At 41.1% G+C, this 27,302-nt stretch overlaps 1 protein-coding gene across 1 annotated transcript in view; it reads left to right on the top strand.

Moving 5' to 3' along the window:
• The first annotated feature begins 920 nt into the window (after positions 1–920).
• Positions 921–27,302, top strand: part of HAS2 (hyaluronan synthase 2) — a 30,121-nt gene continuing 3,739 nt past the window's right edge. The window contains exons 1-3 of the mRNA XM_008516116.2: positions 921–1,472; positions 13,600–14,226; positions 26,624–26,725. Coding sequence (XP_008514338.1) covers positions 13,600–14,226; positions 26,624–26,725 — 729 coding nt within the window. The 5' untranslated portion in view covers positions 921–1,472. The remainder of the gene's footprint in view (positions 1,473–13,599; positions 14,227–26,623; positions 26,726–27,302) is intronic.

The following is a 27,302-nucleotide window of genomic DNA, read 5'->3' as shown; positions in this document are numbered from 1 at the left end:
GAAAGATGAGAAAGGGCCATCTCGAAGCAAAAATAAGCATTTTGACTCGTTATCTTCTTAAAAGGCTCTCAAGAAAGCAAAAGTCATGTAAGCCATTCCCTTAGAAATGGCTCTTTTAAGCGCGCTACTTTCGAGTCCTCCAGAGGACGATTTTTATTTTATTATATTTTATTTATAATGCGTGGCGTTTGCTTATTTCTACGGTAGGGGACTAGGTTTAAAAACAGCACAATATTTTTCTACTTTTTCCGCCCACCCAATGTGGAAACTTCTGTGTAAGGGGGACTTTGACACTTGACATCAGCTCAGAAACTTCTGAGTTGGCGGGAAGTAAGGGTTAACAAGTGGTAGACCAGTCGCCGACTTTTTAGAGCCGGCTTTCGGAGGCTCCAGGTGTACGTAACACACACACACACACACACACACACACACACACACACACACACACACACCGCCCAGCTCTTTCTCCTCCAGGCGGTTACTTAGCCTAAGGGCACCATTTGGCCTTCACGCAAATTACTTAGCACGGAGAGTTTATCGCGAAGAGGAAATCCCTGTAACTCCGAGAGGAGTTGGGATGTCTACAAAGCGTGGCCCCGGGGCTTCACCCCTGGAGGAAAGGAGGGAATCAGGTGGTGGCCAGCATGCGGGCACTGCGTTTCTCTGCACACGTTAGCAATCAAGTTAATTGAATTCATTGGCGTTTAGAACCGGCCTCTAGCTCAGAGAGAGCTTTGAATGGCCAATTTCTCTTTCTCCCTCTCCCCCTCCCCGCCTCCCGCCCGCCCCCCCCCCCGCCCCCCCGCCCGCGCTCCCAGTTCCCTCCCCTCCGGTTCCCCAGTCCGCACCTCCTTCTCCACTCCCCTCACCCCCCACTCCCTCCTCCGCCCTATTAAAAGACCCACCAGCTCACTTGTTAAGACCCCCTTAAGTTGGAGGAGGCAGAAAGGCAACAACAGCGAGCAAGGAGAAGTCAAGACGTCTGGAAAGAATTACCCAGTCCTGGCTTCCAGCAGCCCATTGAAGCAGGGTCTTGAACCAGCCCCAGCCAAAGACTTTCTCCCGATTCTGCGCTTCCTGGGTTCTGCAGAGTCTTCACCGGGCTTTTTTTGATACGAAAAAGAGAAGAGACTTTCCGGTATCCGGGGAGGGGGGACTGGAGCAAAGAAAAAAATAAACAGTTAATTTATTTTTAAAGCATACATTTTTCTTTTGAGAATTAGAAGACTGCTGTGCAACGGAAATATTAAAAAGAACAGCAGTGAAATTTCCTTTGAAAGTGGGGGAGAACCAAACATTTAAGACTCCCCCACCCTTTTTAAATGTTGTTTTTAAATTTTTTATTTTTTTTGGCCGGTCGTCTCAAATTCATCTGATCTCTTATTACCTCAATTTTGAAAACTGCCCGCCACCGACCCTCCGGGACCACACAGACAGGCTGAGGACAACTTTATGACCAAGAGCTGAACAAGGTACGTTACATGGGCGCGTTTTGGTGAAGGAGGAGGGTCCTCGAATAGGCCAGGGAGAAAGGAGAAATTATCCACATAAGTGTTAAATTTTTAAGTCAGTTTTTGACAGCCAAGTTTGAGGTCTGAAAATTTCCAACAGACTGAAAATCAGGGGATATTTCAGATCACTGTCAGGCTTAGCAATATAGCTCTGTCTTTTCCCATCCCTGTGGCGCTCTCCAGAAATCCGCTGCCTTTCTGGGAACACAGGTAACCTCTCTGCCTGGGAAAGCCTGCACGTCCCGGGATGTACTTTTCCACTCTGCATCTTCCGGAGGCGCAGAGGGGCTCCGGAGTTAGGAAACAAGAATTTCTGCAGTGTAGGGAAAATCCATGTCGCACAGCCTCTCCCATCCCCTCTACCTTCCCATCCCTTCCCTTCTTTTTTCCCTTAGGCTCTATGTAAGGAGGAAAACCCTGGAAGAGCCCACCGCGTTTTACTTCTAAGTGAGAAGCCCGCTTCTCACTTGGAATGCAAAGGGTTAAAGCGAGCCAGGCTCCCAGCTCCGCGGAGCTAGGACCCCAGAGAAGGAGGGTCCTTCGCCACCTCCTTGCAGCTACCGGCCTCGCTGGGCCACTCCCCCTCTTTCCCCGGCCTCCCCTCCTTTGCACTCTCTGCAACCTATTAAAGCGTCAGGCTGCGTCTGTCCGGGCTCAGCCAGGCTCCGGAAGCCTTACTCGGGCCAGGGGTCCCTAACGCTGGCAGTGGCACACGCAGACCCGAGCGGGAGGCGGGCGCGCATCCCTCCTCTCCGCACCCGGCCCGCCCGCGCCGCCCGGGGGCCGGCCGTGCGTGGGGACCGCGCGCTGCCTCCCGGCAGCTGCAACGTCCCGAGAGCCAATTCCGACGTGGCACCGAGCACGCTGGCGCTTCTTTCCGCAGCTGCATCGTGGGGCACGGCCGGGTGGGGGTTTGGGGACGCCGTCCCGAGGGCCTAGCCTGGGGCTGGGGGCGGGGGTTCGTGAGAATCGGGTGAAGGTGGGAGGCGAGCCAGAGGCTGGGTTGGGGTGGATAATCAACACCTTGGGCGGAATTCGTCACGCTGGTTCCCGCCCAGCGTGAGCTAGGGCTCCGAAATGGGTCCCTGTGAACAGGAGGGCGGGTCTGAAGGGAGGGTCTGTGTGAGGGCGAGAACGGGGAGGCGAGAGAGGCTTTTTCCCCAGGCCAAGGAAACGCGGCCTAGGGGAAACGGCGCTGAAAGGATAATTAAGGCTGGAAAGAGGCACTGGGAGCTGAGAGGCGGTGCCTGGGCAGGAGGGTTTACAAGACCTGGGTCCTATTACATAGCCTTAGGTGCCAGCTTCCCCTGCGCCACTCCCTCCATCCCCTAAACGCCCGCGCTGTGTACTTGGACTCACCGACCCTGCGCGCCTCCGGGGCGAGCGAGCTGCCACAGTTGTGTTCCCAGAAGGTGTGCGTAGGAGCCCTGTCTGCCCCTCCCTGCCCAGTTCCCCACCCTTGCGGGACCGTTGCTGCCGGGTGTCTCTGGAACAGCTGCCCAGAAACGCTCCTCCAACCCACGTGGCTGGCCTGGGATTGCCTTTGACGTCACACCCAGGGGGGAGGTGTGACGCAATAGATCGGGAAGCCCTGATTGGCCGCGAAGGGCTTCCCCGAACTGGAGGCCTGAGTATATATAGACTCTTAGCTCAGTGTTAAGAGTCAAGCAAAGGAAGTTTGTAGTTGGGCTTCGCTGAAGAAATGAGGCGGCTGGTAAGAGGGGAACAGCTCCACTGCCCGTTGTAGAGTTCAAGGGTTTTTCCTCAGATTTCTCACTGCCGTGAAGGCGTATGATAATGTACCTTTGGAAGTGTTAAACGGGATTATGATTTTTTTAAAAGTCATTTTAACAAAGTTTGTAAAGGTCCACACGTAGTCAAACACATGCCAATGATAGCAGATTTAAAATTAAAATGTGTATTTATATTGAATTGGCTAGAACAAATATTTACGCCCGTCAAACTATTTTTAGATACAATTTTAAATTTTACAGAATAAGGTTGAAAAGAACTCTTAAATTCTAAACTTTGTCTTTTCATTCCAATGTGTGCAACTTGACTCATTCATTATACTAGTTTTCACTGCGTTTTTCTAGAGGCTTATTAAGATTACTCATACAGATGAGGTACTGTTTTTGGAATACCCAGACACTCCATCAAAGGTTTTCCTAGTATTTTGGTTATTCTTTTACATTTTCAATAAAAGTTGAAACTCTTTAAAGTACAGATTTTTGTATGTATACTATGTTGTGTATGCATTAGCAATTTTGGCACAAATAATTCAGAATTCTAGGTAGACATTTCTGGATTATAGCATTGTAATCAGGATACCATTACACCTATTCTCTTTTTATTATTTATATATTACCTGAATTGGGTGAATAGAAAAATATATAGTAGATGTATTGACAAATGTATTTGCTCTGGGTTGCTTGTATTGTACCTAGAGCTGAATCCTTACTTGACCAGACAAAGTTACTCAGCATATAAAAATGCAAGATCTTAAATTATTGACTAGAATCAAATTTAAATGTCACTCTTCACAAAGCAAAGATGATAGATAGTTATCTTCCTGGAAAACAGAAATTGTGCAAGAAACGGGTAAGAGACTGTTAGTAGAAAGTAAATCACATTGGAACTGATCAATTTTGTTAGTTCTGTAGACTAGAGCCCCACAATATTGAATTTCATAAATACCTTTTCACACATTTTCCAACTAAGATCTCTTCTAAAACAATTTTTTCTTAAATTTTTAAGTACATTGAGTCATTTATTTTCCAGTATGGAAACTGTGGGGAAAGCCCTTGTCTATGGATCAATGTGGAGGTCCCTTTTGGCAAAGTTATATTACACAGGTACATTTTAAATCTATGAACAAGGAGTTTGTTACATTGTTAGCTCCCTGACTTTCAGATAATGAGAGAGTGATGAATTAGTGTATTTGGAGAATAGAGCATAAACCCCACTGTTCCTTTCTGGGTTCTCTTTTTTTATCCATGCACACCCAGGCTGTGTTTCACTGAGAGGCTGCAAGGACAGAGCCAGTGGCAGCTGGTATGACAGCTGAATGGGGGGACAGCTCCCTGTAGGAAAATCATTTCCATCACCCAGCTTGGTTTTAATCCTTTCCTCTCTGCCAGCAGTCTGCATAGAATAAGCGTCATCCTACCGCACATACCTTAAATTATTCAAGGATGTTTTGGATGTCGTCTATGTGGAGTTCGTACATATACCACCTTGCTCACGATCTAGAAAAATGTTACTGATATATGAGTCAAAATAAATATGAGGTCATTCTTAAATATTTCTTTAAATAAAGAGATTTATGAATATATGCCTCAAATGCGTACATCTTTACTGCAGATTATTAAAAAATAAATAAACTGCAGTCACATCTTAATGGTATCCATCATAGAAAAACTGTACTCAAAGAAGTCTTTAAAAAACTTTAGTGTAAGGCAAAATGTGATTTGGCCCATAAAAAGAGTAAAATAATAGCTACTGTTTATTACATGTCTAATATGTATCAGACACTGAGTTAAATACTTTACATACATTATATTGATCTTCCCTTCAAAGAAAAATTTATAAATAAGGGAACTTTGCTTCAGGAAGGCTAAGCAACTCACAGAAAGTCACAGTGTTAGTAGGGAATGTGCGTGGAATGTAATCCAAGAATTCTTGAATATAATACCCTTGAACCAGATTATGCTGCAGCTGGATTGGTCAAGTTTCATGGGGGCTCAAAGTGAGGAGAAATCACATCTGATTGAGAGATTGGGAAAGATTTCATGAAGAGACTTGGCACTTGTGGTTCATAAAGCGACATAGGGTTTTGACTTGTAGAAATAGTGCCCAAGAGCTGATGGAGGAACATGTGGAACTAAGATTCCATGCCACATCTTTTTGTAATTTTCCCCTTTGCCACCTGAACTTTAGGATGAAGTTTAGGATGATGAAGTTCAGGAACCAGTAGTGCAGTTGGGAGAATTGGCATCCTAGGAGTAATTGATCAATATTGATGGTGCAAATGAAGAGGAATCTGAAACCTGAAGCTGTGGATCCAGACACAGCTAGGGTGACAGGACCTTTGAAAGGCTTATTGCCTAACCCTGCAAGCTTGGCTCCAGGCTCTCTGCTAGGATAATGGCAGTGGGGCTGGAGAGAAAAAGGCCAACTTCAAAAAAGCAGGACAGGAAGAGGAGGTCAGAAGGGGACAAGGGGAGGGTCATATGATCTAATGTGTCCCAGAGGGTAATGTGCTCTAAAGAGACGACTATTGGGAGGGTTCATCTGGGTACTTCAATCTTGGATTTCTAGTGGAGGGCAGCAGCAGAGGCTATACACATATGCAATGAGATCGTGAAAGCTTTCTTACACTTTAACCTGGTGATTGCCAAACTTTGTTGCAATTAGAATGGCTTAAGGAGGTTTGAAAGCTCCTGATGCCCTAGTAGCACTCCATACCAATGAACTCACAATGTTGTAGGAGTCACACATCAGTAATTTTTACAGATCCCCAGGTAATTGAAATGTACAGCAAAATTTGGGAACCACTACTTTTTTTTTTAATTAATGAGGAAGGTTTGCGCTGAGCTAATATCTATTGTCAATCTTCCTCTTTTATTTATTTATTTATTTGTTTGTTTGTTTGAGGAAGATTCGCCCTGAGCTAACATCTGTGCCAATTTTCCTCTACTTTGCATGTGGGATGCCTCCACAGTGTGGCTGATGAGTGGAGTAGGTCTGCGCCCCAGATCTGAACCCATGAACCCCAAAGTGGAGTGCGCCACCAAAGTGGAGTGCGCGGGACTTTAACCACTCTGCCATGCAGGCGGACCCAAGGAACCACTACCTTTTAACCTTTTGCTCACCGCACTTTCTAAATCCCCTATTAGCAAGCAAATGGCTACAAGCAGAATATATCTTATTACAAAGAAGCAGGGTCCCATATTTCTTGCTAGTGTCACCTGCCTAAGTTTATATTCCTACTTCTATTCATTCTACATAAAATTTGAGGTTTAGTCCCCCTTCCTCCATGCAACATGAGTTTAGGGGTAAAGAAAACCTATGTTCCAGAACTAGTTCTGCTATTTATTAAATGTGATCTTGAGCAATGCATTCACTAAACAAACACTCTTTAAATATCTCCTCTTGGCCTTTGTGCCTTTAGATATTGGCTACAAGTTAAAAAGACACTGACCTGGTCTTCAGTGGACTTTAGAATATAATGAGGAAGAGAGACAAGTGCACTTTATAACTTAAGTTACTCCCCCATCATGTTCAGAAGCCATTAATATCCCATTGAAGCTGGGATAAATATGTATATTCCTTACCTAGTTAGAGTAACCCTACAAAAAGATATTATTCCCTTTTGGCAAATGAGGAAATGAGGCAATGAGGCTCAGAGAGTAGATTCCAAAAGCAATTTATTCTTTGTACTCGTCCTTCAGATGACTGTGATGAAGAGCATGCCCACATTGCGACCTACATTCATCCTTCTTATAGACACTCAGATATGGGTGGTAGGAACATTAAAATTAATAAAGTCTCAAGTTTACTCCTAAAATTGTGAAGTTCAGAGATATTTATTGTCCTAGGACACATAGCTCATTCATAGAACCCTCAAGTGGTCTGTCTAAAGTCAGACAGCTAATATGAGGCAGAACTTGGGCTTGACTCTATTTCTTCCCAGGCCAGCTGTACTTTTCACTATGCCACTTATCCCTGGATAACTAACAAACAATGGGTTAAAGAGAAGGAGAGTCAGGCTGATGAGATGGTTACTGGCAGGGTAGTAACTGGCAGAGAGCTAACATCAGTGAGCTCTAACTGTTGATAATTTCTTTCTAGGTACTTAAATGCATTCCCTCTTTTAATCTCAAAATCTGTTTTGTGAAGTCAATATGATTAGCTCCATTTTATACATGAAGAAAGTGAAGATAGCAAGTAATATGTAACTTGTTCAAGCTTACCCAACCATTGAAAGGAAGAGCCAGGAGTCTATCCCAGTTTAGTCTGGTTCCAGAGGCCAATACATGTGCACATGCTTGCCCGTGCATATATGTGCACACACAGGTCATTGGAACCAAAAAACAAAGCAGTGTATAGATCAATGGATGATAAATACTGTAAGAGTGCTAGAGTTCAAGTTGATAACAGATGATCTCATTATCCCTCATGCCTCAAACTTGACCGCTGAACTCATAAGATTGCTCAGATTGCAACTCCCAATTTCTGGAAATGCTCTGGGGGACCAATTTGCCTTTTCTGACTTTGTTATCCAAAGGTCCTCTAGAGCTGGTCTGGTACTCCCCACAACTATTACATTTAGATAGCAGGGCAAGAAACTATGGAAATGGTTTTTAAAAAAGAAAGAGAAAAATGCTGGATGAGGAGTACCCTGAAGGGCTCAGCCTCTGCAGCAAAGATAGGGGAGGGCCCTGTGCTCTGTCAGTTAGCATTGACTACTTGAGTCCAAATGGACTTACTCGTTTATTCAGAATGTATTTATTGAATACCTACTATGTGCCAGACCCTGGTTTTTTTTTCTTCTTTTGATACAGGAATACACAGTTGGTCAAGACACACAATCAATGGTCCCTGTGGCCACAGAGTGCACATAGTGCTACTTAGACAGATGGAGTCAGGGGAGAGAGAGTGGCAGGGAGTGAAGAGAGGGCAGGGCGGAGGGGTTACTTTAGAAGGGAGTGGTAAGCTAACACTTCTCAGAAGACGTCTCACTTGACCTAATCTCTGCAGCCTTTCCCAGATGCTGACTCAACTAATTCGAATTCACTTCAGCTTCTCCCAGATCCAAAATGGAAGGACCACTTTATGAAAGCTATGGGAGCTCAGTTCTTGGCACAGAGCTAGGGCAGTGAGAGAGCTGTTGTTCTCTTATCCAGCATTTGCCTTCTGGTTAATACAGGAAGTCAGGGGGAAGGAAAAGGCTCTGATACCCAATGACCTATGGGGTCCCACTTGGGGTCTATGAGCTAAGAGCAAGGCTTATATCTGCTCTGTAGGGGGCACCAGTGGATATGGGAGTCCCTTTCTTATGATAACACAGAATTTGGGGGGACTACCAGCTTCCTTTGAGACAACCTCATTCCACATCCCTTTTGGCTCTACCCACATAGGAAAGCATATGAGCCCAGAAATCTTCTCTGACTAGTGGATGGTCTTGTATCTGTACCTGAGTGAGTGTCAATTCCTCATTTTCCATGATAGCAGGAAGACAGTTTTCAAAGTTCTTTTTTTTCAAAGATTTCATTTTTCCTCTTTCTCCCAAAGCCTCCCGGTACATAGCTGTGTATTTTTAGTTGTGGGTCCTTCCAGTTTTGGCATGTGGGATGCTGCCTCAGCATGGCCAGATGAGCGGTGCCATGTCCGTGCCCAGGACTTGAACCAGCGAAACTCTGGGCCACCAAAGCGGAGCATGCGAACTTAACCATTTGGCCACTGGGCCAGCCCCCTCAAAGTTCTTTTCTAAGCTTTCTTTACACAATGTGTTTTATTAGCCAGAAAGAAAAGGAAGCTGCTTATTTTGGCATGAGGGTTTGAATCTATTCAACAAATGTTTACTGAGACTACTCTAATCACCTGGCATTATGCCACCATGTGGATCCTACTCCTGGTTTTGTGACTTTGGGCAAGTTCCTTAAATACTCAGTCTTGCTTTCCTCCTCATATGGATATGTTATTTGTAACATGAAATTAACAATATATTTACCACGTAAGTTATTGAGATTAAATAGGATTGAGCTATTCAACAAAACAAACAAAACTTACCCCATTACCTGGAACCTAATAAATGATGAATAAATCTTAGTTCACGTAAGAATGAGGCCCATGATGATGTTGGTGAATAAAGTTACATCCATTCGTTCCGCAAACATTTACCGAAGACAGCCGTAAGCCAGGCAATGTTTTAAGGCCTTGGGGAACATTAGTGAAAATAGATTAAAAAAGAAATTCTGTTGACTTTTTGGAGCTTACATTATGGTGCATTAAGCTATTCTTTAATAGTCGGTTTGGCCTAGAATTCTGTGAAGTTTAGTACATAGTGAATAATTGGTATCAAGTCCATTAGCAACTTAAAAATCAATTAATAGGCTGAAGTCTGATACTGGGCAAAGAAATCCAAGTTATATGTTGTAAATATTTATGGAAGGTAAATTTCCAAATCATCTTTCTATGTAGCAGTAAGCTTTCATGATCTAGGATGGAACTAACCATATTTTCCCATTTAACAGTAAAACCATATGTCTGACAAGGAGGGTTTGCTTATGAAACAGTCTTTGAATTGGGGATTGTCTCAGAAAGTCTTACACATATGGTGCCCATATCTATGAAATCGCCCAGGGGAAATTAGAAAAAACACATCCTGTGTGTCACTCCCTGAGATCAATGTGTTCCCTCAGTAAAGCTGGCTCTGCGATGTGCCTTTTGCCCTTTGGCCTGTATTGAGATGCTGCGTGTGTCACACTGGGCAATAATGCGGTACCTCACAGAAACAGAAAGGTTCAATTCGAGCCACGTTGCTGCAGTTCACCAGCAACTTTTCCCAGGCTTCAAAAGGACATTCTGTAGACTCCTATGATGTAAGAGGGTGTTCCCACTTCAGCTGTGGTCAGCAGATGCTATGCGGACACTCTCTGTATCCACGTGTGCTGATAAAAGCAAGGAAAATGTGAATAATGGAAAAGAATGGCAGGCAGTTCTTTTGCTGGCTATGGAGATTTTAAACCCAAGCGAAACACACACTTAAGCTTCTCCCTGGCAGAGTGTAGTCCCCTTGAAATTTTTCACTCTTGTGAGAATGACTCATGTCTTGGAAATGACGAGTTCCAAGTCTGGTGCTCCCAGCACCTTTAGGCATTGGTTAATGTACCCTTCGGGAGTTTTCAGCATCCCGTCAGCTGTTTTAATTAATGAGGGATGCGGTGCTCTCTTGCCTTTCACTGAAAACTCAACATTTTACTCTTCCCCAGCACTATTCTCCCAGCAGCTTGGACTTTCCATTTGTGTTGTGATTACCTTTATCAGGCTCACATGTTACATATTATGGTGTCCTATAAAGTGCTAGAAGTGGAACAAACATTTGTTTTTTGTTTGTTTAGCTTCCTTGTTAGCTGATACTTTGCATTGTGTTTCTGGTTTATTTAAATACTTTCACAAATGCTTTGCTTTTGCTCCTCCCTGCAGCCCCATGAGAGGTCATTGACAAGTACTATCATCTCCAGTTAACAAAGGAAAATAATGCCCATAAGCTGGAATCTCAGTCTCCAGGCTGCTTTGTTTTACCTAGGTTGTGTTAGTTAGAGTGAACTAAACTCAAAATGCATAATGGACAAACAAACGAACAAAAACTCAGAAATTATTTCTTCCTAACAGGAGAGTCCAAGGCAAATATCCTGGGTTGGTGGCTGGCTGCCTTTCATGTGGCAGTTCAAGGACCAAGCGCCCTCTATCTTTGGGCTCTGCAATCCCCTAGGACCGTGTTGATATGAGCATCATGACTGTGGAAGGAAAAGAGAGACTGCAAGAGGCCCACTCCCTCTTTTAAAAGTCCCAGTTGGGAGTGGCCCACCTCAGATTTCCAAAGGCTGGAATATCACGGCCACATCAAGCAGTCTGTGCTCAGGAGAGGAAACACAGTTGACAAACAGCCACACTGAATTTTCCCAAAAGTATAATGCATATCCACTCAGGACCACCTCAGTGCATGACTATAGGGACTAGAATGTGCATAGTGGCTCTTGTTGCTGAGTGACGTGATGCCCACAGAACTAGTAACAGCCAAGATAACCCTAGGTGTTATGTGGACATTCAATTTTAAGTCTTAGTGTGGAATAGGAAAATATAAATAACATATCCAGCAAGAGATTTTGCAGAGATAATTGCTCACCCTAAGTTTCCATTTAAAATAAATTTATGTAGCTTTCAAAAACTAGTTGAATTAAAGAAAAAGATTAAGTATTAATTATATGTAAGTATGATGAAACCGTGAAGTTAATGTGAGTGATTACAGATGGGGATAGTGCTTTTATACCCATTATCCCCCTTATTATAGTTCAGCCTTGGAAGAGGAGGAAAATATGCTTTGGGGGAAAAAACTGTGATATTGTGATTTATAATAAGAAATATATATTTGATCTTCGTCCCCGTCGCTGTTTCTGGCTCAGAGCTCCTAAAACCCTTGGAATTTCCTAAGTGAAGGGAGCGATAGAGGTATCTTTGGGTTGTATTAATGAAGTGACTTTTGGAAAGCATCTAAGGATGTAGGCTGGTTGCCAGTGGAGCCAACCATGTACTTAGAGGCCTGGAACTTCCAGTTTCACCTCCAGACCTCCAGGGATGGGAAAAGGGTGGAGATTGAGTTCAGTTGCCAGTGGCCAATAATTTAATCTATCATGCCTACGTAATGAAGCCCCTAAAAAAATCCTAAAAGGTGAGGGTTCGTAGAGCTTCTGGGTTGGTGAATAGGTGGAGGTGCTGGGAAAGTGGTCATTCAGAGAGAGCCTGGAAGTTCTATGCCCTTTCCCGTACCTTGCCCTGTGCATCTCTTCCATCTGGTTGCTCCTGAGCTATATCCTTTTATAATAAACCAGTAATCTAATGAGTAAATGGGTTTCCTGAGTTCCATGAGCAACTCTAGCAAATTAATCGAACCCGAGGAGGGGGTCTTGGGAACCTCTGATTGACAGCCATTGGTCCGAAGCACGGGTAACAACCTGAGCTTATGATTGGTGTCTAAAGTTGGAGCGAGCAGTCTTGTAGGACTGAACCCTTAACCTGCGGAATCTGACTCTGTCTCCCGGCAGATAGTTGTCAGAACTGAGTCAAATTGTAGGGCACACAGCGGGTGTTCTGGAGAATTGTTTGTTGGATGTGTGGGAAACCCCCTACCCCCTACACATTGGAATTGGGTCAAGGAAGCCAAAAAGCAAAGCAAAATAAAATAGGTCTGTCAGGTACCTCTTCTATGCTTAGCATTGGAGATACTTTAGGAAATACAGAAAAATGGTCCTCCTGTGCTCTAGTTGCTCTAAGCCTTATTCAAGAGATACACAAATCGTAGGGAGGACTACAAAATTGGCTATTGTTAAGAGCCGGAATGTATTTCGGGTCTGATGTGGTAAGGCTTTTAAGAAGACGGAAAACTTACTGGTTGAAATTAAGCATGATGCTGTTTCTTCTTTAATTTATGATTTATTTCTACAACATTTATTGTGGGCTTATTGTGTTCCAGGAAGTTTCCTGATCCCCAGGAGCTAACCATCTGGTGTTAGTGATAGTGGATGGAGGAGACAGCCGTCTGAACAAAGGAATGCAATTCAGAATTACAGGGCCTTTGATAGATGTCTGTGCAGAATACCTAGGCGTAAACAATGTTTAATGTCAACAGAGACTTTGGAAATAATTGGGTCTGAACTCCCTCATTTAACACATTAAAAAAACTGAGGCGCAGAGAGGTAAAGTGACTTGCTCAAGGTCACACAGCTAGTTGATGGAAGAACTAGTATTAGAATCCAAGTATTCTGATCTCCAACCTCAGCTGGCTGCATGGATAGCGTGTGAGCTGAGTGATGTGCATTGAAAATGAGATGAAAGTACACAGGAGAAATTTAGCAAAATCTCCTGTGGGTTTTTCACTGGTTGGTATTGGAAGTGAGAGGCCAGCATGGTGTAGAAAGAAAAATTGCCTTGCTCACTAGGAAACTTATGTTCTATGCCTAGCAATAACTGCATACATAGAGTGCATCTTTAGACATAGGCTCTGACACACTAAACATAGTGCATCCATGGATTTATTTAATGTATTATGGTTTTCAATAGTACCTTGCACCATCATCTCATTTTATTCTTGAAGCAGCCCTCTGAGGGGTGCCAGAAGGGCATCCCTAATCTTCTTTTGCAGATGAGCAAACTGAGGTGCAGAAAGTCACACAGTTAGTTAAGTGAGAAACACAGCGTTAGAACTCCCGAACACTTCTAGTCCAATAGTCTCCCCATGACACCATGTATATACAAGTATGGAACAAGAGTGGTTAACTGAGAGTATTATTTGATTATATTACAGATGCATTGTGAGAGGTTTATATGTATCCTGAGAATAATTGGAACCACACTTTTTGGAGTCTCTCTCCTCCTTGGAATCACAGCTGCTTATATTGTTGGCTACCAATTTATCCAAACAGATAATTACTATTTCTCTTTTGGACTATATGGTGCCTTTTTAGCATCACACCTCATCATCCAAAGCCTGTTTGCCTTTTTGGAGCATCGAAAAATGAAAAAATCCCTAGAAACCCCCATTAAGTTGAACAAAACTGTTGCTCTTTGCATCGCTGCGTATCAAGAAGATCCAGACTACTTACGGAAATGCTTGCAATCTGTGAAAAGGCTAACCTACCCTGGGATTAAAGTTGTCATGGTCATAGATGGGAACTCAGAAGATGATCTTTACATGATGGACATCTTCAGTGAAGTCATGGGCAGGGACAAATCAGCCACTTACATCTGGAAGAACAACTTCCACGAGAAGGGTCCTGGTGAGACGGATGAGTCACATAAAGAAAGCTCTCAACATGTTACCCAATTGGTCTTGTCCAACAAAAGTATTTGCATCATGCAAAAATGGGGTGGAAAAAGAGAAGTCATGTACACGGCCTTCAGAGCACTGGGACGAAGTGTGGATTATGTGCAGGTAGGTTTCCGAATTCCTGCCAGGGCAAACATACATTTAAATAAAGCCGCTTTTGTATCTCTCCAGTCATATGTTATAGCCCATCCTTGTCCGTCCTGAACACAGTACTCCTTTCAGTTCATTTGAAAACAGCATGACTGTTGAAAGCACATTTTGAAAGAGAGAAAAAAAAAGTCGTTTAACACTGTTAAGGCTATCTATGAAAATGCTTAACTTGTGCAGTGTTGTTGGTTGGAACTCAAGATTATTTTGAACAGGAGACCCTTCCTTCCCTTCTCTCCCCCTCCCTTACCTTCTCTGCCCCCTGGGTTCTGCCAAGTTAAATCCAACATCATTTTCCACACTCTTAAAATCTCCAGCCTTGTAAGAAAATAGTGTCTGCTGAGCAGAAGGGTCTTGAAAAAATCTGTAGGCTCAAGCGAAGACTATAAAGTGTTTTTTACGGAGACCAGGCAAAACGGGGATGGTGAGAACAATTTTCATTTAAAATGGCAAGGAACCCAAGACTGAGACACAGAGAGAAAGAACAGGAAAATGAAAAAGGGAGAGGAAAAAAAACAACCGTCCCAGAGCAAAACCCAAGTAATGTTTATTTCTCTCCCCAAACACCATTACCTCACTCACTGCAACTTGACCTTTGAAAGCATTTGTGATGGTGTTTGCTTACATGAAAATTAGACAGGCTGTGTCTCTCATTAATCCTCTGACTGCTCACTCCAGGGTTTCTCCTCTCCTAGTTCTTATTGAGGTTTTCTTCTTTAGAACATTTGTAGGGTCCCTGTGAATTTTCTAGTGGTAATTTTCTGCAGACGCTTTAGTTAGATTTTGGCTATGATGATATTGAGAAGGGAGAAATTACTCTGGTTAAAAAATCTACTGAGACACTCTGCCTTTTCTCTTAAGAGTGAGATCCTACTTTTCAGACGATCTGTTATATATTTTAGGGGCCTTTATTGATGCAGAATCATGCCCAACGGGTCTCTCTGTGTAACGGGATGGGAATGAGCACTGGCTTCAAAGTCAGCTGACATAGATTCTGATCTAGGTATGACTAGCTGGTTGACCTTGAGCAGGACCACCTCCCTGAGCCTCAGTTTACTGGATGGAATAAACCAATCTCACAAGGGGTTTGAGATAATTATTTCAAAAAAAGTCTCCAAAGAGTACAAAAGTTATGAAGGTAGCAAAAGTTGTTAATGATGGTATTGTTAATATCATTAAAATGTTTGCTGTTAATGTTATTGTTATTTATTATATGATAATTTAGTCTTACTTGAAAATTACAGTACACGTCAATTGCCACCGCAGGGTTAATTTTGGTTAATATCTGAAGAGTTTTGAGGCATTTCTTCAGTTGATACAAGTCTGCATATTATTCTTCCTTCTGGGCAGTTGATAGAGTTTCACCCCCAAGTTTCTCCTAATTTCTAGAACTTGCACAATTAAGGTGGTTTCGGTTAACTCAGGACATTTTTACATATTTGCATCATGCAACTTCAGGCCCAGGATGAAATGACCCTTTTAAAGGAGGGGATGACTGGGGAACTTACAGAAGTTTTGAAGAATGAAGCTCTGGGCCTAAAATGGGAAAACATCTGTTTTGATATTTTGCCTTTAATTCTAGCTAAAACAATTCCTTTGTTTGCCATTTCTAATCAAGATGTCATTGTGTGGATTTTCTTTCTTCTTCTTTTTTTGAAACCTGTTTCTCCCAAGCCCCCTTCTCTCATGATTCTTGTTTTGAATTATTTTTGTCTCCTTGACAACTTGACATCGTGCCTGTCCAGGAAAAAGTAATACAAAATATGAAACATTAGAGTAGGCTCCCTGCTAGAGCCCTAATCAGGCTTGAGAACTTTCCTTCCTTCAGGCTGATGCCTCCAGATATACTGATCTGAGCAGCAGCTACCGCTGTGCCCCGAATCCCCCTAGGATTCCCAGTTTATTCTAAGTGCTCAAACAAGGATAAAAAACGTGTGTTGACATTCTGAAACCAGGTAATTCCATCCTGCCATCCTTCATCAAACTCCCCAATATTTAACCATGCGTACCCTATAAAAATGGAAATATCATAAGGTTCAAACTAATATACTGTCTCCTTCCATTCTGACTGACCTAGGGTCCTAGAGTTGCGGAGCAGAAGCCACAGAAAGACAAAGGAGAGAAGGGGGGTCGAGGATCATGGCTACTAAGTATTACAAGTGATTGAAGATGGAGTTGAGGTTGCTTAGGGAAGGAGGGAAGCAAAGTCCAGGTGCTGATATGCAAGAGAAAATGGGGGCTGGGGGAAGAAATTGACCATCTGCTCACATACTTGCTAACTTGGCTGGAGAACGCTGCTTAACTGTGCAGAGAAATGGCCAAAATGATTGGTTTCCAGTTGCAGCTGGGTCTTGGACAGTGGTCAGCACTCTCTTCACTTGATCGTGAATAGATATCTTGCTTATTGCTGTCATGACCTATTATTTCATACCTTCACCACTCTCCCAGCACCCTCCCCCAAACCCTCTCTGCTTAACTGCTAACAGATGACCTTGCCTCCTATGAAAGAGAAAAATCAAGAGTACTGGTTCTGAATGCTGCCAAGATCTTCTTCACTTTCTCCTGCTTACAGTTTCAAGGGTACCCAGCTTTACTTCCTATTTCAAGGTTGACCTTTCCACCTACCCTCCTGGGCTTTGTGAATTGCCTTCCTTTGGTCTCCCCCAGAACAAGGCTTTATCAACTACCACCTCTCCCTCTCTCAGCCTTCATCTCTAGTCTTCTCTACTGACTACTGTCTTAGCCTTAAAAGCCATTCAAATAATTAGTGCTGACATGGAATATAAAGGGAAGCTTTAGGAAAAATCCAGTCTGGTAGTAAATTCATCTATGATGCTAGTGACTGCTTTCAGAGATAGAGAAGATAAAAAAGCAGCAGAAGAAAAATACAAGATGAGAGAAGAAGGGAATGAGAAATAAAGATGAGAATGAGGAAGATTTTCTTGATTTTGTATCAAAGTAGTTTTCTGGAGAAACTTTTTTTAAAGAAGGACAGATTCTGACCTGTCTGAATATGGCTTAAGGTAGGGCAAAAGTCTTTCTTACCTTTTCAAATTTTCTTTTTTGAGCAAGATTAACCCTGAGCTAACTACTGCCAATCCTCCTCTTTTTGCTGAGGAAGACTGGCCCTGAGCTAACATCCATGCCCATCTTCCTCTACTTTATACGTGGGATGCCTACCACAGCATGGCTTTTGCCAAGCGGTGCCATGTCCACACCCAAGCCCGAACCAGCAAACCCCGGGCCTCCAAGAAGTGGAACGTGCGAACTTAACCACTGCACCACTGGGCCAGCCCCACAAAATGTTTTTATATTAGCTTTTTTATTTACTGAATAACACATTTTTATGGTAGTATGTTTAAAAAATATAGGAAAGCACAATGAGCAAAATTAAAATCATCTGCAGCAAAGACAGACCCATAGACTATGAAATTTAATACTTTCTAATGTAGACCTTTCTATTTTTCCCTTATTTTTAAAACAATTTTGGGATTATATTTACTTTTTTATATCTTTTTTTTTTTGGTGAGGAAGATTGGCCCTGAGCTAACATCTGTTACCAATCTTCCTCTTTTTGCTTGAAGAAGATTGTTGCTGAGGTAACATCCATGCCAATCTTCCTCCGTTTTTTATGTGAGATGCCCCCACAGCATGGCTTGATGAGAAGTGTGTAGGTCTGCACCCGGGTTGCCAGGATCCAAACTTGTGAAACCTGAGCCATGGAAGCAGAGTGCACGAACTTAACCACTATGCCACTGGGCTGGTGCCTTGTATCTTTTTTCTCAATATCTGAAGACTTTTAAAGTATCCTTTGATATCTAGATTTTATAATTGCTTTATTCATATCTCCTGTTACCAAACATGGACATTACAACATAAGTGGCCCCCAGTCTATGTGACAAAGGAAATAAACAATATCCCCTGATGTGTGCATTAGGGATTTCCCAGGTAGAAAATATAAAATAAGTATGAACGTTTTCTAAAAGGGAAGATTGTAGGAGGCAATTTTATATTAAATTAATTGGACAGCATCCAAGGTATTCAAGATTCTTTGAGTAGGAGAAAAGTAAGACTAAATCACTCATAATAGTGGAGTTGACCCTCATAATTCATGGATTCTGTATTTGTAAATTACCCCACTCACTAAAACGAATTTGTAACCCCCAATTTAATACTCATAGTGCTTTTTGATCATGTATGGATGTGTAAAGTGGCAAAAGATTTGCCCCATGTGCATGTTCCCAGCTGACGTTGAACAAGACCATGCTTTGCCTTCTTGTTTCAGCTTTTATGCTCCAAACAGTAACTTCTTCATAGGCTATTTACTATGTTTTTCACATTTTTATGCTTTTTGTTGGTGGTGTAGCTGTTTAAATGGCCCCCAAGGATAGTGCTGAAGTGCTCTCTAATGTTTCTAAGCATCAGAAGGCCATAATTGTCTTATGGAGAAAACATGTTTGTTAGCTGAGCTTGTTCAGGCAGGCTTTATAGTGCTGTTGGCTGTGAATTCAGTTAATGACTCAAAATATATCTATAAAATAAGGCATATTTAAACAGAAATACAAATAAACTAGGGTTAGGTATTGATCAGGAGATAAAAATGTTGTGACCAGAGGCTCAGAGGAACATAACCATGTATTTCTGCTAGAAGCAATTTTTTGATATTTGCTAATTCAGTGTTCACAGAAACTTTGTAGAACAGGCCTACCATGAATAATGAGAATTGACTGTATATGACATTTGATTGGTTCCTGTTCTGTGTAGGAAGCCTCAGCTACTGAGATATTCTGAGGGCCCATGTTGAGGAAGTTATATGTCTCTTTGTATCCTTCATTTTAGAGGATAAGATGAAGAGCACATTGAAATAGGAATGGGGAAATCTGAATTCTAGATTCAACTCTGTTGTTCCCTTGCAGTGGGTCTCAACTGGTAGAACAGATGATCTCTGAGATTACTCCCAGCTCAGAACCCTAACTCAGTACTGTTTTAATTTCTCTGACATTTTCTTTCTAGCAACAAACCTAGGCTGTGGAAGAGTGTAATCAAAAAAAAAAAAGAAAAGAAAAGAAAAGAAAGAGGGGTATCAGAATTTTATTTTTATTAATTAGTTACTATCATATTTCTCACTTTCATTTTTAATCTACCTTTCCCCCTAAAGTTGGGTTCTTGGATCACTTAAACCCTGATTTAAGTGCCATCATCATAGGATTTCCTGATTCCCTCTTTAGAATGAGGATTCCAACCATTTGGAATAAACATGTTTCGTGGCCTTAGAGGTGACAACCTTTGGTTTTCCACTTCTGCAGCTGGCTTGTCACTTTTGCTTTGTACCTTTTATAACTTTCATTCGAGTGTAAGCCTTCCTAAAAAGGAAAAGAGAATAACCAAATGACTCATTTTATTTTATTTTATTTTTTTGAAGTCATGATAGTTTATAACATTGTGAAATTTCAGTTGTACATTATTATTTGTCAGTCAGCATACATATGAGCCCCTTTACCCCTTATGTGCACCCCCCACATCCTTTCCCTCTAATAACCACTAATCTGTTCTCTTTGTCCATGTGTTAGTTTATCTTCCACATATGAGTGAAATCATACACTGTTTGTCTTTCTCTGTCTGACTTATTTCACTTAACATAATACCCTCAAGGTCTATCCATGTTGTTGTGAATGTGATGATTTTGTCTTTTTTTATGACTGAGTCATATTCTGTTATGTGTGTGTATATATATATATATATATATATATATATATATATAAACCACATCTTTATCCAGTCACTGGGCACTTGGGTTGCTTCCACATCTTGGCTGTTGTGAATAATGCTACAAGGAACATAGGGGTGCATGTGTCTCTTTAAATTGTTGATTTCAAGTTCTTTGGATAAATACGCAGTAATGGGATAGCTAGAAAATGACTCCTTTTTTAATCTTAATGTTTTGAAGAGATTCTAAGTTGACCAACGTCAAGAATTATTTTATAACAATTTGGGTAGTTCATTCTACCCAGGAAGGCATAGATCTTCCTAATTCCTTTTGAAAAGAGCAACAAAAAAAGGCCAAATTGCTTAGCTGCCTGTAATGTAGAGGCTTTCCATTGGCTAGATTTGAGATCTCATGCCATAAACCAAATTACTATAAGAGAGGATCATCTCGCCGTTGCCCATCCCTCTCCCAAAAAAAGATTACCTTTTTTTCTTTGAGGGTATTTTTCCCCCCCTGGAATGGTTTTACTGATTAATTTCAAAGGGTCTTTATAGCTCTAAAATTCTTGGATTTTATGGTTTTGTATTTGCCACTCCCATCATTTGCCATTTTGTATTTACCACTTAATCTGAGGTTGGTAAACTTAGCTATATGCTTACTTGTAAATTCCGTTTATCCAGAATCCAAGTAACTAGAAAATCAAGAATTTTTTTTTAAATGAAAGTATCATGCAATGTTAATAAAGTCCTAGAAGTTTGTCTTACTATAATTAATGACCGTACATGATAAGATTTTGATTGTCTTTTTTGGTTATATGAGACATTTTGAATTGTGTGCAATACTCCATTTTTGTGAAGCTTATTTTCTGTCCTAATTCTTTGGTTTTTCCCCATCTGCTGCATGTATACAGTCCCACACAAATTGTCAGTGATATGTACTCTTTTTCACCAGACAATTTAGTTCTCAAGGTCTAGGTTAAAGAAATAAAATTCTGTCATATACATTTATGTGCTTCCCAAACTTTTCTGATTATATTGCTATTTTAAGTAGCATCACATTCAGCAGGTCAATGAAGAGATACCACCAAGTCAACATGCAACACCTTTGTAAGTTTCAGTGGGTCCAGGGTCCATCCTTTGCTGCATGATCATCTTTCACACATCATACTCCAGGGTACACTTCAGGCTATAAATGAATCGCAATCAACTGCAAACTGCTGTCTAATTTTTCTATTTCTTTGCCCTAGTAAACAATCCAATCTAAGGACTTTTACATTGCCTGCTCAAGAATTCACTTTGTTTAATTTAAATTTCTTGGATATTGGACGAGGCATTGGTTTTCCTCCTCTCTGAGTGAGTCATAGCTTGTTCATAGTAGTAATAATAAAGACCCCTTCTCATGGGACTAGAGTCCTCAGTTAGTGCCTCTGGTTTTGGTTTATCACTTCTTAGTATATATGTCTTCCTTTTATTGAGCATTTACTATGAGCTAGCCATTATTAAGTGGCTTACATATATTATCTAATTAACGTAACATTACAACAAATTTATGAAGTGAATATGATAGTCCATATTTCTCACCTAAGTGATGGAAGTTTAGGAAGGTGAGATAAGGAGCCTAAGGTCAAGAAGCAGGTCCAAGTTTATATAGCTGGTAAAGGGTCGATTGGGACTCAGATCTGTTTGACTCCAACATTTGCATAGTGCTTTCTTTTCCTTTCAGTAGTGTGTTTACTCTGGTATTGTACTGTCAGGAGTTCAGGGAGACTGGCACCATCTCATGTTTCCTAGGAAATAACTAAGTGTGAATTTTTTTTGTTCTGGCCTACCCCTTTGCACTAGAGAAATGTCCCGGGGGGGAAAGGAGAGGGAATGGGACTTTCCATTTAGTTCATGGTTAAGTTGTGGCAGGGAAGCTGGTTTGTAGGGCCGTGACCAAGAGGAAATTCCACAGACTGTAGAAAAAAATAGTCTCACTGGGTCAAGGTTAAGATGAAGGGTCAAGGTTAAGAAAGGACAGCCTTCCAATCAGGAAAAGGGTGAAGGCAGTAGCAACAGAAGGGGTCTTGATTTATTTCCAATCTGTTTCCTTATTGAAGGTGGCCGGAGTAATTTCCTCTTGCTGTGTAGCTCTCAGTGCCCTTTGAAGTGGTATGGGGCAGGAGGAGAGGGGGCGGAATCCGCTAGTTAGTCTGAAAGAAAACACGTTAAAAAAACGTGTGAGACACGGAGACTTGGTGTTTTAGACCTGGGTCTTAGAATTTGAAAGGCATTTGGTAGAGTAAGTAACAATATTTTCAGAAGAGATTTTTATGTAAATTACAGTGAGGCAGATTAAGATCAGTGAGATACACTGTAATGGTCTTACAGTCTAATAACTTATGTAATAGACTATAGACCAATAGTCTGTACCTATCACAGATAGTTCCAGATACGTTTGAATTTGTTTGCTGTGATAAGAGATTCTCCATATGTCATCAATTCCTGTGTTCCTTTTAGAGATTCTCTCTACTAAGCCATCTATTTGTGAGAGTGATCATCATCATCCTTTAGCTATGGCTTTACTTAGGGAGCATAAAAATTTAAAGATTGTTACCTAATACTAATGAAGTACTTCTCCACAGTCCTTTGTAATTTACAAAGTGCTTTTATATGCAGTGTCTCACTCCAGTACCATGAGGATGGTAAATGGCTTGTTCAAGGTCATAGAAATAGTAGGATACTGGACTCAAAACTTAATTGAGGCTCCTTGATTCTGAGGGCATTTGTTCTTATAATAGGTAAGCATTGGCTAAAGAAAAAATATCTAGCTTATTACATTTTACGTTTTTTATGCAGTTACTGTTATTTAAAACACATGGAGATAGAGGGAACCTTTAAAAAATCTACTAGAATTAAAATTGGGGCTTAGAATGTATTTAATCTCAACTTTTTAATTTTTTTTAATTTTGTGAAAGAGAACCCTCCCCCTGCAACCAATTACTTTAGTCCCAGGGTTGGCAAACTTTGCTTGTAAAAGGCCTGATACTATATTTACTAAATATTAGGTTTTGCAGGCCATATGGTCTCTGTCGCAACTACCCAACTTTGGCTTTTTAGTGTGAAAGCAGCCGTAGAAAATATGAAAATGAATGAGCATGCCTGGGTTCCAATAAAACTTTATTTGTGGACGCTGAAATTTGAATTTTATACAGTTTCCATGTGTCACACAATATTCTTTTCTGATTTTTTTTCAACTATTTAAAAAGCTGAAAACCGTTTTTAGCCCACAGGCCATATCAAAACAGGTGGCATGCCAGACTTGCCTGCCACCACAGACTTGGTCTGTGGACCTTAGTTTGCCAACCCCTGTTTTAGAGGGGGAGGCGGGGGAGGGCGTTAACTCTTGGCTAGGATAGTGAAGGACGAGAGCAATGGTCTTGTGCACCTTAGTTGATGATTCTGTGGTTAAGCCTGAGGTGGCTGGTTCCTCCCAATTATGTCTTTTTGTCTTGACATTTTCCACTCATTTTAGTCAGAATTTGGTGACTTTACTTCATTTCCATATCTCCTAGTGAGAAATCTTATGCCCAGTGATCATGTGGTTTAAACAAATTACAGCGATACATTCTGTGTGGACAGAAGGAGGTTTTGATTTGTCCTCTAATTTTTCCTGTGTGCAATTCACGTCCTGTAGCTTTTCCCCATGTGAGGTTAAGCTCTCTGTGAACTGGTGTATGTCCCCCACAGCTTCTAGCCTAGAGCTAAATAGCCAACGTTCATGAAACTACATACTTGTTATTAATTGGTGACGAAACGACTAGAAATCCCGTTCCTACTATACTGATTTTAAGAGGGCCTAAAGTTACACTCTAATAAATAAATGCTATTAGGTCCATGAACATACATGCTTTTACAGACTGTCCTAGGTGGTGGCTTTCTAGTTGGCATTCTGTCAGCAAACAATATCCAGAAATTGAACTTCTGGAAAGCTCTTTACTCCCATATAGCAAACACCTTCCCAAGAGATTTCTGCGAGCTTTCCCTTCTGACACAGTTACACTCATCATGTGAACAATCTCTCTCAGAGAACTTCTGGCACTTTGCTGTTGGAAACTGGGAGGGGCAGGACCGATTTAAATATGCAGAACCTCAGACGTTTGGTTCAAGTTTATTCATTTCAAAGGGGCAGTTCCCTTGGCTTGTTTATGCTCACAAGCAGGCGGAGTTACTTGAACATTAATTCTGGATTGTCCCCTTCCTGTTGTTTTTAGTCTTATTTTAGCCTTCTGGTTTACCTTTCCGGGCTTGAGTCAACAGAGGTGGGTGTGGCCATAGACTTTCAGGATGTTTCATGCTAAAGGTGGGTTGACCTTCTGCCTTCACCTTTCTTTACCCTCCTGGTTGGCTGATAGCCATATACAAACCAGTGATAGACAAGGCATGGGAAAAGCAAAACATCGCTTTTGGAGTAATTTATTTAGGCTTCTGAGGTTTAGGACACAGCTACAAAGCCAAGTGTTCATAAAATCCTACTTTCTACAAAGAAAAACTAATGCCTAGCTTCAGCCTGAGATTTTTTTTTTTCTCTAAAATAAATGAGACCATGCTGGACCAAAATAGAATGCCAAACAACAAACAAACAGTAAATGGGTTCTTATTTAGAAAATGGATGCTTCCAAATAAGTAAAATGAGATTAAAAATTCAGAAGTTAACCCTAAAATTGCTATAATTAGTTAAATACAGAGAAGTGATAAGTTCGTGTTTTATAACTGGATACCCCAGATACTCTAAGTCGTAAGTTTGAATAATGCATTTAAGTTGCTGTTTTCACCAACATTCTATATTAATATATAATCTTTTCAGAAAAGAAAAAGCTATTGGTAAAATTGAGAGAGACACATTTTTTAGAATGTTGGAATTCCTTAGCTAATCCTATGAGGGAGTCATGCTACATATGTATAAGCTCCCCTTCAACTCTACAAATGATTTTTTTAGGTTTTTTTCCCCCATTCAAAAGTGGTGTATCAAATGCCTACAATTTTTATAAAGTAGTTTGGCGAACTGTAAAGATAATTACTTTTGATGTAAATAAGTAGGCTAAATCCTGACTAAATCCATCCTGTATAGCCAGACTTGATGGGAAAATAATGGGAATTGTAGATAACGCCCCAGTCTCTTCTAATCATGTCATTTATTGTTTGGATGGGGATGTGAAACTGGTTCATTACAGGTCAGCTCTGTTCGGTTTACATCTGCTGTGGCCTTGCTGCATTCTCCAGAAGGGAACACTATGTCTTATTAGTATTACTCAGGGAGAGGTGGCAGCACTGTTCCTACTTCTGATTTTCTTTGATCCTGTGGAAGAAGCTCCATCCACAGGTATAACCCACCTTAGTAGTAGTAAGTAAGTAGTAGTAACCTTGCGCTAAGGAGAAGTAACTTTTCCCAGCTGTCTTGCTCCTTCCTCCCTAAGAGAAATGACTTAATCTGATTGGTGAGTGTGGAAGGAGTAGCCCAGCTTCACCTTCCCCTCTTCTTCTGGGAGTGGGCTACCTCAAGGAACAGACATCTGCCATCCCTTTTGAAGGGGGTGCACTGTGTCTGCAGGAGGAGGCTGGCCCCACTTAGATACTAGGGAACATAATTATGAAGACCGACACTCCACAGATATAAGCCCCATTCTCTGCACCAGCTTTATGACTACACAGGTGATAGTTTAGTCTCTCATCCACCTTATTCTTCTGTTTCATTTTCCAAATGGTTCAGAAATCAAGCTGGAAAGAAAAGTACTGTTTATAACCCTACGCCCCTGGGCCTTCAATAGAAATGTCTGTCAGGAGTTCACAGTATTGACTAATAATTTTCTTGCAGTTGCAGTTGATTTGGTTTCAGAATTGCTTTTTTTTGACCCACATAAAGATTTTTAAGAACAGTAATTAGCATTTCTAGAATGGCTTAAGATAATTAAATCTGCTTTTATATACAAGGGGCTAGATGGATACTTAATACTCTAGGATAAAAAAGCGGTCTGAAGGTCATGCTAGTTCCCTTACTGCTGCAATGTCTCTGCCGAGCCCAGGTCATATGGACAGCTTGCTTCAGAACTATACAACCAGCTGTAGGAGAACTGCTTTCCTGTGTTTTATTCACCCTATTGAAATAGGGGGAAAAATCACTATTAAACATGTTTCCCTTTCAATACTGTCATAGAATTTTCCAAACATCATTCAGACCCGAAGGACAAATTGCCTAAAAGCTTTATTTAAGGTGACTGGAAAAAATAAAAATAAATATCTAGAGTGACCAACCCAGGATGTTTTCCAAGTCCTGGAAAACTAGGATGTTCCCTGAGATGTAAGACTTTCATTGCCAAAATTGGGACATTCCATGGCAAACTAGGACAAGCTGATCACCCTTTAAGACATACCTAGTACATCACTTTAGCTCTTCTAGTCAATGATGCCATTAACTTAAATATTGAGCTTGCTGAAAAACAAGCTCTTTGTATTGGCTGTGATATAACAACTTGGTCATCCCTGTGATACTTGCTTATTGAGGCCGTGACAATAAGGCTGAAGGCATAATGTATATGCCCAATTTTAACTGTATGGAACCCACTCATAGTTTTTCCTCTTCTTTGACTCATTTCTGTTTTCTTCTTTGCAGGTTTGTGATTCAGATACCATGCTTGACCCTGCCTCGTCTGTGGAGATGGTAAAAGTTTTAGAAGAAGACCCCATGGTTGGAGGTGTCGGAGGAGATGTCCAGGTGCATATGGCTTCACTTTTTGCATGAGTCACTTTTAGTAGCACTCTTACTCATTGATTCATTGAACATATATTTACCCACTTTACTGCCTTTTCCCCTAAATTGAAAGAATTTAGTATCTCTTTGCTTAATCCTGGGGTATAACCCATGTCTGTTGTGGCTGATAAGTTATGTACAATATAATGTGAATGTATAATGATTTCCACCATATCTTCTTGAGCCATAACTTAATGTTCTGGTAAAAAATATGATGTTGGAATCCATTTAGTTGCGAGGTTAAAAAAATGGAATTATGGCAGGGGATGGATTCTATATCTTATACTCATATATTTAAAATCAATCAATTTATTGATCATATTGATCATTTAAGACCAATATATGGTTGATCAAAAATCCAAATTGGAAATCAAAAGAAGAAAAGAGAAACAGTGACTCAAATTTGTACTAGTGAGAAAAGAAAACGAAAGATTCATTAATAGGTGGGTTTTCCAATTATTTCCCACTAATTACTCCTTATTTCCCATTATTTATTATAAATGAAGAAACAGTTAGTGAAACAATATTAATGAAGGCAATT

Source organism: Equus przewalskii, chromosome 8 (assembly GCF_037783145.1).
Source record: "Equus przewalskii isolate Varuska chromosome 8, EquPr2, whole genome shotgun sequence".
NCBI classification, from domain to species: domain Eukaryota; kingdom Metazoa; phylum Chordata; class Mammalia; order Perissodactyla; family Equidae; genus Equus; species Equus przewalskii.
The sequence above is the reverse complement of the archived record's forward strand: the minus strand, read 5'-3'. Positions and strand labels throughout refer to the sequence as shown.